The 10,555-nt window shown below is 35.1% G+C and overlaps 2 protein-coding genes across 5 annotated transcripts in view; both read left to right on the plus strand.

Annotated features, from left to right (window-relative positions):
• LOC108735884 (endothelin-converting enzyme homolog) overlaps positions 1–6,623 on the plus strand; it is an 11,818-nt gene extending 5,195 nt beyond the window's left edge. Inside the window, exons 1-12 of one of the 2 annotated variants that reach the window (XM_018468096.2) lie at positions 255–403; positions 2,068–2,137; positions 2,206–2,369; positions 2,434–2,671; positions 2,964–3,349; positions 3,420–3,590; positions 3,650–3,801; positions 3,862–4,028; positions 4,091–4,273; positions 4,336–4,497; positions 4,562–4,834; positions 4,889–5,253. In XM_018468096.2, the coding sequence (XP_018323598.2) occupies positions 2,068–2,137; positions 2,206–2,369; positions 2,434–2,671; positions 2,964–3,349; positions 3,420–3,590; positions 3,650–3,801; positions 3,862–4,028; positions 4,091–4,273; positions 4,336–4,497; positions 4,562–4,834; positions 4,889–5,253 (2,331 nt within the window). In that variant the 5' untranslated portion in view covers positions 255–403. Of the gene's footprint in view, positions 1–254; positions 404–2,067; positions 2,138–2,205; positions 2,370–2,433; positions 2,672–2,963; positions 3,350–3,419; positions 3,591–3,649; positions 3,802–3,861; positions 4,029–4,090; positions 4,274–4,335; positions 4,498–4,561; positions 4,835–4,888 lie in introns of those variants that run through there. The other variant, XM_025975216.1, reaches the window with a different exon arrangement.
• Positions 6,624–8,872, plus strand: LOC108735821. 3 transcript variants are annotated; one of them, XM_018467989.2, is made up of 4 exons: positions 6,624–6,861; positions 6,914–7,050; positions 7,129–7,398; positions 7,474–8,872. In XM_018467989.2, the coding sequence occupies exons 2-4, from the start codon at positions 6,999–7,001 to the stop codon at positions 7,797–7,799; spliced, it is 648 nt and encodes a 215-aa protein (XP_018323491.1). In that variant the 5' UTR covers positions 6,624–6,861; positions 6,914–6,998; the 3' UTR covers positions 7,800–8,872. The 3 variants fall into 3 exon arrangements, with proteins under 3 accessions (XP_018323491.1, XP_018323488.1, XP_018323490.1); XM_018467986.2 differs by having other exon boundaries at positions 7,115–7,398; positions 7,474–8,871; XM_018467988.2 differs by having other exon boundaries at positions 7,157–7,398; positions 7,474–8,871.
• Positions 8,873–10,555: the final 1,683 nt, after the last annotated feature.

Genomic DNA, 10,555 nt, shown 5'->3' on the forward strand with positions numbered 1-10,555 from the left:
TGTTCAGCGTGCTGTCAAACCTACACTAGCAAGGAGATCGGGCTGAAACTATAGCTACAAGCTATCCAAGGATGGTACTATAGAATGTCACCTCAAGGTAGGCCTAGTGGCGTCATCTCTTGGTTAGGCCGGAAACTTATCAATCCACCCTCGTATTTTGCCCTACCTGTAGATGTATGTGCTTTTGTATATGGTTATTTTATATAATTCGACGACTGATATGCTATATACATTTTGTGGTTTGAATTAGTTTTCCGTGGCTTCCCGATCAGATTAAAACAAATGTGGTTCCAATAAATAACAATATCGTCTAAATTGGTAGACTATAAGAAGGTCATATCAACTGGCGTTCTATTTTTAAAAAAGTTTAATCTCACTGTCAAATTGTGCGTGAAAGAAAGAGGTACAGTCTTTGTCTTTCTGTTTTTTTTTTTTATTCTTTTAGTTCTAGCTGCAATTGTTTCCATCCATGTTTGTTTACAATTATTTATTTTGCTGTATTAAAACAGTACTTGCTAACGAAACTTTATATATTTAAAGGAAATTTAGTTTATACTTAATATATAAATATTCAATAAGAATTCTGCGTGACGCAAATGAATGTCTGTCTTGTGCGCAACATCTATAGAGTGAAAATGCATGTTTATACTCTGTTTTAGATTATTTACTGTTTAGTTGTAGTCTAATTTTGCTTTTTGTGGTTTCTTAAAGGTCTAATTATAAAACAGGAATATATAAAATTGTTTGAAAGTTTTAAATTGTCTAAAAACAGGCGGGTAATGTCTGTCTTAAGTAAAGAAAAACAATTAAACATTTACTGTCTGTCGAGTATTTTAAGTAAGTAAATACTTAACAAAAATAAGTTTGAGATAATTCGAGTAGAAACAACTTTTTCCTAGTTTTATAAGTATGAGTCAAATCAGATCTATAAGGTGGTTGCTAAAAAGCGCCTTTTCTAGTAAGTACGCCTGATTTTGTGTGTGTTAGATTCATTAATCACAATTTAGTTTGAAGCAGCGTCATCGGAAATTCGCAATTATAATTATGTTTACTATGTAAAATACTCGAATAGTTAAGTTAATTAGACGTTGGGCAAACAGTTATAATATCGTAGTTAAATAAACCATTATAATGTGCAAAATACCTAATATTGGATTATTTGTGCGAAAACTACCATTTATATTCGTTCAATCTTGGCGATTGTAGTTTCAAATGTTAAATGATGAAGCATCGGAAAATTTTCTTTTTAGCACTAAATCCGAAAAAGCATAACAATTATTAGTACCATCGTTTCTAAATTAGTGAAATTGACATTCAAAATGGAGAAACGTTAATTTACACGGTATCGATAATATGATTTTCATTTTGCGGTTGAATTTTTGCGAATTGTCCTCATCTAAATTGTCTTTTTTACAATGCCACAGGCAAACAATGCTAATTGATCCATCATAACAACTTGTAAACATATCGTTAGGTATAGAACACGTGCAAGACTTCTTGAAAACGATTATTAAGTCGATTTTGTGCCATCGGACCGACTGATTACTTTATATAACAGGGACAACAAAATTTAATTATAAATTAATTGAGAAAATTAATTACATTATTAATACATCGTTCGTTTTATTTGTAAAGTATCTATAACGACTTATTAATTAATTGATTATAATTTAAAATAGTTCAGAAAGTTCTTTGTTATTCTGAAACAATCGCAATGTGTCTGTATGTTACCAATTCACGCCCAGGGCCGGCTTCGGATTACAACTTAGTCTGATTTTCTCACAAATTCTTTTGTTCCTTAACACCTTTCAACACTTGCTATTTATTTCAGAAACACCTTGTATACTACGATGTTTAATATATGTATTTACCAATTGTATGATGTGCTAAAAGTACGAAAATTAATTAGGTAAACTTATGCTTTGTCGTTTATATACCTATCCGAAATATTTCACAGTCACATCACCACTTTAAAAAAGGCGATTTCGTTAGAGAATGATTAGAACGTCTATGTGTATGTCTAAGTTATACAATCGACCCTGCTAATTTTTTTTTCTCGATCTGTAGATGACAAAATACGAGCACGCAGATTTTACCGACGATGACACCAGTATAGGAAGTGTCCATCTAACAGAAGGTGAAATTACAAAAACAATATATAAAAAAAACATCTTATTGGTATTGCTTTTTGTTACCACCCTGTAGGTATAGGAAACAGTGCAATCCGATACCATACGGGAAGTAGTATGTGGCATCGTCGATCACTCCTAGAAAAATCGCTTTTGATTTTGGTAGGAACCCTTTTGTTTGTCGTAATTGTTTTGGCCTTCTTGTTGAGCTCGGCAGATAAAACCATACAAGAAAGTAGGGTGAGTAAAACGAGAAAAAAATGGAATATTAGTAGACCAAGAGGGTGACGGTCTGTTTTATTAGATTATAGACGTTGAAAGTTCAAATCGTGGTACGACCCCTTGCCTGACCAAAAGTTGCGTACACATTGCGAATATTATGTTGCAATCCATGGACGACAGTGTTGATCCATGCGAAGATTTTTATTCGTACGCGTGTAATGGATGGATAAAAAACAATCCGATTCCAGAAGGAAAAAGCACCGGTGACACATTCATGAAACTCATTCAGGAGAACCAGTTGGTCATCAAACACGTGCTAGGTATTTTCAGTTTGAAGGCAATGTAAAATGAAGTAAACTCCTATTTTGTTGTACTTTATTTTATATTCCATTCACTCTACCGATTATTTCAAGTTAATGATGAGTAAAAACTGTTGCTGTTGTCACGTCCTCGTCGGGAATCGAACCCCGGACCTTTCGCTTTTAGCGTCACTGCTCTAACGACTAAGCTACGAGAGGTGACAGCAGAAACAGCGACCAAACGCGCTTATTAAGTTAGCGAATGGTCGAAACTTTTTCCAAGTACTTTATTCACTTTGTTCGCTACTTTTAGAGCAGCCAATCGGGAATTTGAAATCAAAAGCAGAACAAAAGGCCAAACTCTATTACGAATCGTGTTTGGACGTAAACGATACCATAGAAGAATTGGGCGCAAAACCTTTGGTAAACCTAATCAAAAAACTAGGCGGTTGGAACATAACGAACAGTAATTTTAATGTGTCTTCTTGGACCCTACAAAACGCTATGCAAATATTACAAAACAAATACAACATAGGAGCCCTATTCTCGTACTTGGTGGGAGAAGATGATAGGAATTCATCCAGACATATTTTACAAATAGACCAGAGTGGTCTCACGCTTCCCACAAGGGACCATTATCTGAACAAGACGAAAGAACATTTAAAAATCCTCAAGGCCTGTTTGGAATACATGACAAAGGTACAGAAAGATCTAAATTTCGCCCTGGGGGTAAAACTATTTGTAAGATTGCGGGGGACCGTTTTTTTAGGTAGGAGTGTTGCTTGGTGGTGACCATAACGAGACAGAAAAAAGTATGAGAGCGGTCTTGGAGTTTGAAACTCAACTTGCTAACATTACGACACCCGATGAATTGAGGAGGGACGAGGAGAGCATGTACCATCTAATGACGATCGCAGAACTACAGGATAAAGCAGATTTTGTAAAAATTTCGTCACCGGTTCCTGCCACGTCCATCTCAGTTAGTTAATTTAATTTCAGATAGACTGGAGGAACTTCTTCTGGGACGCCCTGCGAAAAGTGAAAAAGGAAAAACTGACCGACAAAGAAAAAGTGGTCGTATACGCGCCTCAATATCTAGGAAACTTGTCGGCGTTAATCAAAAGATACGAGAACACCACGGAAGGGAAAATGTAACCTCACAAAAAAATATTATTGTCGAAACTTTATTTTCGTTGTTTTTTCGTTTGTAGAATAATCAACAATTATTTGGTGTGGCAGGTGGTGAGAACGTTTACGGGGTGTCTGTCAAAAGCTTTCAGGGATGCATACAAAGGCCTGAGAAAGGCCCTGATAGGGTCCGAAGGGGGTGAAGAACCCCAATGGAGATATTGCGTAACAGACACCAACAACATGTTAGGTATTTGTACTACCACTTGGGTAGTCGGATACCAAGTTTAAATCGTTCTGCAATTCTTACAGGGTTCGCCATTGGAGCTATTTTCGTAAGGGAGGTGTTTCATAAAGATTCGAAGGAACAAGCGGAAGTGATGATAAACGAAGTGAGAACAGCCTTCAAGAATAATTTCAAAAATTTGAAATGGATGGACGCCGAAACACGGAAGGCTGCCGAAATAAAAGCCGATGCTGTCAGCGACATGATCGGTGAGGATTTTCTAAAGATCATATAATCACTCTACTACTAAAAATAACGTTTTCACTGTTAGGTTATCCTGATTTTGTGTTGGACAGTAATCAGTTGGACGAAAAATTCGCCGATTTAGTTATTCGAGTCGACACCTATTTCGAAAACAACATCAATCTGATTCAATACACGTTCAGGAAGAATCACGAAAAACTAAACGAACCAGTTAACCGGACCACTTGGAGTAAGCAATTTTTTATCGCCAACAAGCAGGCGGTGTTCTAAATTCGGAAATATTTATCGTTCAGGTATGCCCCCTTACACTGTAAACGCTTACTACACCCCGTCCAAAAACCAGATGGTCTTCCCGGCCGGAATCCTCCAGAAGCCTTTCTACAGCTCTACGTATCCACCTAGTTTGAACTTCGGGGCGATTGGGGTCGTCATGGGTCACGAACTGACCCACGGTTTCGACGACCAAGGACGGGAATACGACAAAGACGGCAACCTGCACAAATGGTGGAACAACAGGACCATCGAGAAGTTCAAAGAGAGGACCCAGTGCGTTGCACAACAATACAGTTAGTAATTTGGCCATTTTGTTGTTTTAATCATAGTAATAATTGTGGTAATAGGTCGATACAAAATGAATGGAAAGAACCTCAATGGAAACAACACCCTTGGAGAAAATATTGCCGATAACGGTGGACTAAAAGCAGCCTATCACGCCTTCCTCGACCTGTCCAAATCGAAAACCGAACCACCTCCGTTACCTGGACTAAACATGACCCACAAACAGTTGTTCTTTCTGGCTTTTGCCCAAGTTTGGTGTTCTTCGGTGACGAAGGAGGCCACCATGTTGCAAATAGAGAAGGACCAACACTCTCCGGCCAAATACAGGGTGATAGGATCGCTGTCGAACCTGAAGGAGTTCAGTGACGTGTTCCAGTGCAAGTCGGGGAGTCCCATGAACCCCAAAGACAAGTGCGAGGTATGGTAAATGTGATAAATAGTTACAACTTTTGTAAGTACTTGAGTAAATGTGTTGAAAGTAGCGATTTATTATCGTTGTGATGGTGCCATTGAGTTTGTGATGGAAGAAAAAGATTTGTGATGAAGGTAAGTATGCTACCACGACCATTTACAAGTTGGAATCCGTGGGGTACCTGTACCAAAATGTTCCTACGGGCGGGGTGGGACAAGGGGCTTTGTGGTTCTGAAAATTCCAACTTTTTCGGTAATATGGAAAGAAAGGCTGTAATATTGAAGAAACGAGTGTTAGAAGATACATGTTTGTTCTATATGCATATCGTGGAAACGATAGGTAGAGGTCATTGTTAGGGGTCATTGATTTTAAGAAATTTAGGTGTGATATTGTGTGATGAGGACGCGGGGGTCACTTAGAATTAACGTTGCTGTTCTTAATTTTGTAATTACATATATTGCAGAGAGGCAAAATCAAAAAATGCATCCATTTTTGATTTAATTTAACTAACACGATCCTGTGGCCTACGGTAGTTAGGCAGAATAGTCATTGTTGTTACTGTCACTTGATACGTAAAGTAGGGTTCGATTCCCGGCGAGGGCGTGACAGCGGCAACATTTTTTTTATCTTTAATTTGGGGTTATCTGAAGTGGTAAAAATTATTTCACTTCAATGTATTAAAAACCCCACAAAAATTCTTCTAGTTTTTAAGTTATTTTAGACTTTATTATCATCATCACAAGATCCTTTTTAGTCCTCCTGTTTTTGCTTCTAATACGTATAAAATTTTCATATTAAAAACGATTCGACTCTGTGCTATTTTTTTGTTTTAAAGTCTGCCCCCTGTTTTGAGTTATCTGGTAACTTTGTTATTAGATATCGATAAAATCGACGACTTCTAGATGACCCCCTAATGACGATACAAATATTTATATTATTATATGATACATTTTATGTCTAGTCTATTTTTAAACAAAAAAAATATAAGCTAGGATAACAATGTTCATTTGTACCTTGTACTTATCAGTGTAATTATTATTGCAGTTAGTTATTGTCTACATGCTTAATTACACATTTGTCTACGAAAATAGAAAAAATACGTATTGCTTATTGGAATTTTTTAAGATTTCATTTTATAAAAAGGTATTTAGTTACATGAACAAACAAGATGGTGAGGATATTTTTCATCGCAATTATTTTTTTTCTGTACAAATTTGGGACCCGTCGTTAAACAATTTTTTTTATTATTACATACCTATTTACCCAATTTGTACAAAATAGTAAACAGTAAGTAGGTGCATTTTTTTTTTAATTTTCGTTTCATTCTTTTCGTCTATATGTAGAAATGTTGTTACGTATTTTACAAGACTTTTATCGTATAATATATATTTATTTANCGTAAGTCTAACCCCCTCAAAGAAGCAGGGGGAATCCCTGATGTATATTTATTATTATTTTATTATTACCAGGGATAATTAACGTCAAAAAGACTAGTTTTTTGTTTTCAAAAATTGACAGTTATGATGTTTGATTTATAAATATAATCAGTCAATGGTTTAATATGTTATTGATACGATAATGGTAGATTTTACAATGGCTTTAGTGTTAGAAACAAACAATACTGTAAATTTTGTGGAAATAACAAATAAAAAATTTTAATAACGGACTGTTGTAGGAAAGCTTGAAATATTGCAAATTTCCTGCTTACATGCTAACTACCCGTCTGTATTATTGTTATCAAGACGAAAATTGCTGTGATAATGGTTGTTGCCCGTCGAGTTCTTTCGGTAGATTCCCGTTATGGGAATACTGGTAAAACTGTTATCTTTCAATTAAAAACCAACAAGCTTTTACTAATTAAAAAAACTTTTTGAAGCGTTTTCCTTATAGTTCTGTTAATTATATTAATTGGTGGTAGTTGGCTGTGTCAGCATCCTAAATGTACTGCAAGTCAATCACCCAATTCTCGTACCATATCATTACCATCGTACGAAGCGCCCTACCCAAGGCGATCCGCCCATTTCCGGACATGTCCCTCGTCCTCGATCAACCGTCACAGACAACAAGTAAACAGAAACCCAAATTTGTGTCGCAATATCGAACATGAAACTCTCGACACCAGCGTAATATTAGACAGACTTTTGGTTTCACTTAGAAATCGTAAGTTTCGTAAAAAAAAAACTTGAATTAATTGCGGGCTACCCTGTTTGTGACGTATATAAACTATTCTTGAAGGTCCTGCTTTGGGGTCTGACCCTCCGAGTTACCATTCCGTGGTAAAATACAGTAACAGTTCGAAAATGGCCCTTTACGGTCCCCCGCCCAGTTACAGCGTTATCATAAGAAAAAATAACGAAAATAACGCGACTGGAGAGGGCCCCTCGACTGATTGCACCCCCTCTAACTCTAATAATTTGCAAACTCATCAAGAAAATGGCCCCCAAAGTGCGGGTACTAGCATCAATGGCGCCGTTAACGAAAATATTGTAAACGTGGAGATACACCGATGTGACAATGAGGAGGGAAAAACGGACGAAACTCCGAAAGACTCCAGCACATAAAATCTATGATATGACTGAAAATTTGCACTTGTCGTATACAGGGTGTTCCACCCAAGGCGGTTTCCTCTATAACTCGATTATTATACTTTTAATAAAAAAAATGTTTTTATAAAAGTGGACTCGAATTACATGGTGCATACACGGAAAATATTTTTAGTTATACTGGGTGTTCCGTTTCTTTTGGACGCTCCCTAACTTCGTTATTTTAAATGGAACACCCTGTATATTTTTATATTTATGGTTTCAAAAACTGTTGAATATCTCGAAAACTACTAGAGATAGGTGCAGGGAACTGTTAATAAAATCGACCTAGAATTAAAAAAGGAAGCTAAATTTGTAAAAATATACAGGGTGTTCCATTAAAAATAACCAAGTTAGGTGGCGTCCAGAAGAAATAGAACACCCTGTATGATTAAAAATATTTCCTGTGTATGCACCGTATAATTCTAGCCTACTTTCATAAAAACATTTTTTTAAATAAAAGTATAATAATCGAGTTATGGACGACTTAGGTGCAACACCCTGTACAATAACGTGCACAGCGTTATCATTATCATTTTTCCGTCCTATCTCCTTATCATCTAGCCATCCCAAGATTGTCTTGTGTGTTGTACGAAATAGACACAATAATAAAAGTGTTAAAAATCGAAGTCGAAGTTTCTGATTCCCGTTTGTAGACTTAGAAAATACATACATACATACGTATATATATATATATGTGTGTGTGGATATTATTATTATTATTATTATAAAACGAACTGTATAGTCGGACAATCGATAATCGACGACGTCTTTGCAAATGTATTCGACGCTTGGCGTCCGCTATGATAGCTACGAGCGTCGCAAGGGCGTCGGCACTGTAGTGTTGTTGTTGTTGTTGTTGTTTACGATGCGAGAAAATGTAATTTGTAAACCCCGAATCAAAGTTTGTTGTTGTGCGAACCCGTAATTACTAATAATAATTAATTAGTGTTTTCGTTTGTATAAAAAACGGCCGAAAAAATGAGTGTCAAGGTAAGGGTGAAATAATACGTAAAGTTACACAAAAACAGTAAGGTCGCGAAAACGAAGGTCATGTCAATTACTTATCTGTTTAAGGTCTTTTTCGGTGATTTTTTTTTTTTTAAATGGGGACTAATTTATGAATGTTGTTTACAGCCGGTGATCGGACTTTTGGCACATTTCTATACGTCTGTTAAATGTGTGATAATTTTGGACGATAATCTTGCAAAAAAATATTTTGTGTAAATGTTTTGCAAAGAAGTCGTAAAATAACGTAGTACACACTAAATGTGGGGAAAAGAAATTAAAAATACTTTTTATTCAAACTTAAACTTTAAAAAGATTTAAAATTTTGTATGTACCACCTAAAACATCGGATACAGGGTGTACAATATTCAACCACATATTCAACTTACTAAAAACTATTTTCAATTCTCTCCAAAAGTGTGTCCCAATATGGAATTTCATTGTTTTTTTAATAGGTACTGGATGAGATTTTCTTTTTAATTTTTGTTAATAATGTATATGTTCCTAATTAATTTAATTAACAAAATTTGACAAAAATCAGTCTCCAGTTGGCTTTGGATGCTTATTTACCTTAAAATAATTTAGTTATCTCAAAACAAACTTCAACAGCTTTTGGATTAAATCTCTCGACGAGATAAACTGTTTAACAATAAAAGGTAAAGTTTAGTGCACCAATTGTTTGAAGCACATTTTACGTGTTACATACAGGGTAATATCAAAAAAAAAAAAATATTTACGATGCACCAACCATTTATATTATAAACGATATTTTATATCATTTGTAATTTTAATTATTTACCAGTATAAATTGTTACTTGTTTAATTAATTTAATAATTAAACAAAACGCGATCGATCTCAATCCCCTGTGTGTGTTATTTAAAAGTATTTTTAGAATATGGAAGTTACAATTAATTAGTTTTCCCTCTTTTCAATTAAGTAATTGACATGCCATGTGACAATTATTTTTATCACCAATATACACGATCTTCGGAATCAATAAATGCACAATTTTCTTTAGAAGCCATATTAGGTCTTGTTGACGTCAATACAGTTTGGTAAATTTATTGTTTCCTACAAGGAAATTAACAAATAATTACTTTTTTTTCACAAGAAACAGTAATACTAATTATAGTATTCTCTGTATTTTGTATAAATATTTTTTGATACTCCCTTGTAAACCGTCGTATTTAATTTCCGAATTGCAGAGCGACATTTATGTATTTATGAAACATCTGCTGTATTAAACAGATAACTCTCCGATGTTTGTTTAATCTCAAACAGTTATTTATCATATCATACAACTGTATTAAGTTTTATAGGTTTTTGTGCAAAAATGTATGATCTAGATGTATACAGGAGTGGCGAGTTGATAACCGAACAAATACTTTGAATAAAACGGGGTGTTTGGTGTTACACCCTGTTCAAAAGATTTTGATAGTTCGTTTAGTTTAGAAGAGTTTTCAGATAGACGCGATTGAAAAACATATTTTGCACATGTTTTGGGAAAAATCTGCAATTTTAAGTATGTACGGTGATACGAGGGTGGATTGATAAGTTTCCGGCCTGACCAAGAAAAACAAGGTTTTTAAAAATTTTTTTTTTATTTCTCAACATAATCTCCTCCAAGGCTGATACATTTCTCATAGCGGTGTTCCAGTCTATTAATGCCATCTCTATAGACTGATTCGTCAAGCTCCTCAAAATAACCATTTACAGCTTCGATTAC

The sequence above is a fragment of the Agrilus planipennis genome, unplaced genomic scaffold (genome assembly GCF_000699045.2).
Source record: "Agrilus planipennis isolate EAB-ADULT unplaced genomic scaffold, Apla_2.0 scaffold69, whole genome shotgun sequence".
NCBI lineage: Eukaryota > Metazoa > Arthropoda > Insecta > Coleoptera > Buprestidae > Agrilus > Agrilus planipennis.